At 37.2% G+C, this 4,245-nt stretch overlaps 1 protein-coding gene across 18 annotated transcripts in view; it reads right to left on the bottom strand.

Moving 5' to 3' along the window:
• Positions 1-4,245, bottom strand: part of LOC107081813 (TRAF2 and NCK-interacting protein kinase-like) — a 96,440-nt gene that overhangs the window by 52,309 nt on the left and 39,886 nt on the right. For all 18 annotated transcript variants that reach the window (XM_015370080.1, XM_015370081.1, XM_015370082.1 and 15 more), the window contains exons 3-7: positions 2,668-2,724; positions 2,435-2,560; positions 2,186-2,296; positions 1,906-1,996; positions 1,666-1,796 (exon numbers count right to left, since the gene is read on the bottom strand). In XM_015370080.1, the coding sequence (XP_015225566.1) occupies positions 1,666-1,796; positions 1,906-1,996; positions 2,186-2,296; positions 2,435-2,560; positions 2,668-2,724 (516 nt within the window). The remainder of the gene's footprint in view (positions 1-1,665; positions 1,797-1,905; positions 1,997-2,185; positions 2,297-2,434; positions 2,561-2,667; positions 2,725-4,245) is intronic.

Genomic DNA, 4,245 nt, shown 5'->3' with positions numbered 1-4,245 from the left:
GGATGACTTCAGTAAACCAATGTTTCAAAGCTATTAGCCTGAAGATGCTTTGTTAACGTTACCAGCCACATTGAGGATGAAAACAGTAATGTATCAAGAGGAGGGATTTCCTGAAAATTAGCCAATCACAGGCAGTTTTCTTTCTGAAGTTGTTCCCTCCCTCAAAGTGACAAAAGTTGACATGAGTGCAGAGAAACAGGCTCACATGCGAGTAGGGGAGAGGATGCAGTAGCATAAAAAGCAAAAAATGAGAGAAGGAGCATAAACTGTTGGATATGATATATTAGGGGCCTAATAGTGTTAAATCAGCAGAGAAACGTCAAAATGCATGGAGATTAGATTTATGCATGTATTTTAAATTAAACCCGTTTGTATTCAATGCAATTCAATTTATTTATATAGCGCCAATTCACATCACATGTCATCCCAAGTCGATTTACAGTTCAACTAGATCATATAGTCACATGGATTTATTTTTTTTTATTTTTTCCTACTTGCTTTGATTCTGTTTTATCTTCCTGTATTTTAATCATGTAAATCATGTAAACATTGTCTTTGTACTGAATTGTGCTATACAAATAAATTTGCCTTGCCTTGCCTTGCCTTGCCTATAGTTGCCTGGAATAGGCTTTGAAGATGATGTGCAGGTCACATATTAAATATAACACTAAAGGACATGATTAAAGGTCAAAGTTGCTTTAATGATTAAGGTTTGTCAAGAGGCCTGGATTCCTGAGAAGGTTCAAGTTTTTCCAAAAGTTTAAGATTATTTAAAGCTCTGTGATTCTTTAACGGTTAAGATGCTCAATGGTTGAGGTACTTGAAATGGTAAAATATTTAAAAAAAATTAAAGGTATAAAGTTTTTAAGCTCATAAAACGGTTTTAAACCAACATGTTTAATTGTGTTCTTAATTTTAGATCCTCAACAGGCCTGAGGTTGTTTAACTCTTTGATGCCTGTTGTTGGTAATAAGCAACAAACCATTTGCATTACACTGCAAAAAATGTAAATTAAAGTTAATTTTTTCCTAAAATAAGAGCATTTTTTCTTGAAATGAGGAAGTAAGTGAGACACTTTGCCATCGGAACAAGACAATGTACATTTAAAATAGGTAAAAAAAAATCTTATTTTAGGTGCATAATATTTAATTATCTTATTTTAAGGGTGAAAATGCTCATTCCATTGGCAGATCATCTTATTTTCCTTCTCATATTAACGGTAAATTTACTTATTGTAAGGCAGTTTTAAAATAAGTGTATTTACACTTTTTTTTTTAATTTTTGCAGTGTAGGCAAACAGCCACCTTAGCGTTTTTCCATCACCCCAGTGCTAGTCACAGTATATGCTATTATGTAGTTATAACTGCTGTTACAAAATATACTTTACCTTCATTTCTATTTATTTAGTAACATTAACCATTTTAATTTGGCATCGCATTGAAGGGAAAACATGCATATGTACATATATATCAATTCAGGCTTCAGGAGGTTAAATGTTGCAGCTAAAAAGTTTGGAAGACCTCATACAGCCCAGAACCTGCAGTGAATGCTTTTTTTTTCCAATAATGGTACTTACTATAAACTCAGAACTGTTTTAAAAGCTTCCTCCTTCCTTTCTAATCTACTTCTACCTTGGTCTGACAGACCAACAGCCATCAGGTCTACCTTGAAGTCGTATGTGGCGTCAGGGTTCTCGTCACAGGCGATGACCTCGGGGGCCATCCAGTACGGCGTCCCGATAAATGTGTTCCTTCTCCCCACCGTGCGGTCCAGCTGGGCACTCACACCAAAATCCACTGTGGAAACACACAAGCAACACCGAACACAATGTAGATATGGCTTTTATCTTCACATTGTTTAGCTTTGGGTTCCTAAGTGCAACCAGTTGCACCAAAAGTTCCTCACCCAGTTTAACTTCTGCGTTCTCAGTCAGTAGCACATTCTGGCCCTTTATGTCCCTGTGGATGACTTTGTGCTGGTGGAGATGGGTTAAGCCCTGAAAAAAAAGCACAAATAACACCACAAGTTGTTGTTTTTTTTCCTTTTTTGCACAGAACTACTTGTGGGAACCCACAGATATACCTGGTGTACCTCAGGGAGCCGGTTTGGGTTTCCTTTAGTTTAGGTTTTGGTCAATATAGAATTTTTTAAATTTTCTTTTTTTGTTTTGTTTTTTTTTCCTCACCCTAAGTATCTCCCTGCAGATGTAGGCGATCCACTCCTCCTTCAAAGAATTCCCTTTGGTGTTTTTGATCAGGTCCGTCACCGATCCGGCCCCACAGAACTCCATCACCAGCTGTCAGAGGAATAAACAGACTTTCAAAATGATCCACTCCAGTTTTATCAATACAAAATAAAAATAAAAATCACCTAATAAAGACAATATCTGATATAATATGTAACATTTTATCTGTTGATTAAAGCAAACTCCTACCCATAGCTGGTCATCCATTCCAGGAGGGTTTTTCTTGATAAAAGCACCATAATAGGTTGCAATATTTCTGTGGTGACTGTACTTCTTCAGCATATTAATCTCTGCTTTAATCTCCTCTTCCTCATCCTAAAGAATATAAACAAGCAGATATAGAAGGTCAGGACAAGGATGTTTAGCAGATATAGAGATATCTGCTGTGAGGCAGAAATAATGACTGTGAGTGTGACACTTACTCCAGTAACGTCCATGACCTTGATAGCAGCAAGCTGGCCTGTTTTGACATGGCGACCCTGATAAAAAAAATAACAAATGAACAGAAGATAAAAATAGGAAAACCCAAACATTCAGTCAGTTCTAAACTTTTTGCCTCTATGAGCCACTATTAGTGTGATTGCCTCTTCAGTAACAGAGGCGTTTTGGAGGATTGCTTCATATAGATGTGTAACAGAATGCAAAGATAGGGACAACGTTAGATAGTAACTGTTCCTGCCCCTGCATCTCAGAAGACTTAAAATAACATTTTCTAACCCTTTAAAATACATAATTGTTCAGAGAGCACAACTTGGGTTTGCATAGTTGCATTCCGGTTGATCACAAAAAATGTAGAAAAAACTCCTTTTGACAACTAAGACCAAGGTATAAATGTTGAACTATGGGCACAAAACCATGTTTTAAAACTCCAGTGCAGCAAAAACAAAACACACCATACCAACTGTAAAGTAGAGGTCAACCGATACCAATACCAATAACCTTAACATCAATCTTCCCATATGTGTTGCAGATATTTTTGGGCTGATTATTAGAGCCAATATTGCTGTTTTTCTTGCTCATCTATATGATACAAATGATGATAAACATGACTTAAGTCTCAATGTAAATAACAAGAAACATTTAGCTGTGAGATCAATAATTATGGATAGAAAACAGGAGTGTTGCATCAATACCGATACCAGTATTGGGCGGGGCCCCGATCCAGCAATAAAATGGTGGTATCGGCATCGGTGAGTACCAAAAAATAGAGCATTGATAACCATTTTGAGAGCCAACGTTTTTTCAACTATTGTCTCCCATTCCAGGTAGGCAATAAAAAGTTCTACTGGATTCATTTTGTATTAGTCTTTTTCCTGCTTCGCAAAGGTAGGCAGCAGCTTGATAAAGCCATGATGGCAATTATTTTATATCCAGTAGTATGCAGTTCTTTATATAAACACACACATCAATTTCAAACAGATGGTATCGGTATCGGCCAATAATGCTCAGCCAGGTATCGGTATCGGGGCCATAAAATGGAATTGGTGCAACACCAGAAAACAGGGGGAGCAGCAATGCATGGCTGCCAAACACACATAGAATATTCTTGCTGAGCCCCCCTTTTGTTTACATGAACGTTTTTTCTCTAACCCATTTCTAAAGTTTTCAACAGTGAAACAAAGAAAAGTCAACATCAGTAAATTAAATATTGAAATTAAATAAACTACAATCCACTTTAAATTGCTACAACTACCAAATTTGAAATGCAATTATTTAGTAAATGTAAAAATGAGTGCTGTCAAAATTATCGCGTTATTATCGCGTTTAACGTGAGATTAACGCTATATGGTTTTATGGTACAATTTTCCAAGTACATCCCGCTGCAGCCTGCGGGAAGGCGGGGCTATTTTCCCCCAGTCTATGCATTTTCCATAGGCTTCGAGAGCGGAGCTCCTCAAGGAACAAAGACGCTCATACACTGGGTAGCGCTAGTGCGTTTTCTTTAAGCCCCACCACCAACAAACAAGTTGAGTGTCTGGTGCCTACAGCAACCTGAAATA

The sequence above is a fragment of the Cyprinodon variegatus genome, unplaced genomic scaffold (assembly GCF_000732505.1).
Source record: "Cyprinodon variegatus isolate N-32 unplaced genomic scaffold, C_variegatus-1.0 Scaffold41, whole genome shotgun sequence".
Lineage (NCBI taxonomy): Eukaryota > Metazoa > Chordata > Actinopteri > Cyprinodontiformes > Cyprinodontidae > Cyprinodon > Cyprinodon variegatus.
The sequence above is the reverse complement of the archived record's forward strand: the minus strand, read 5'-3'. Positions and strand labels throughout refer to the sequence as shown.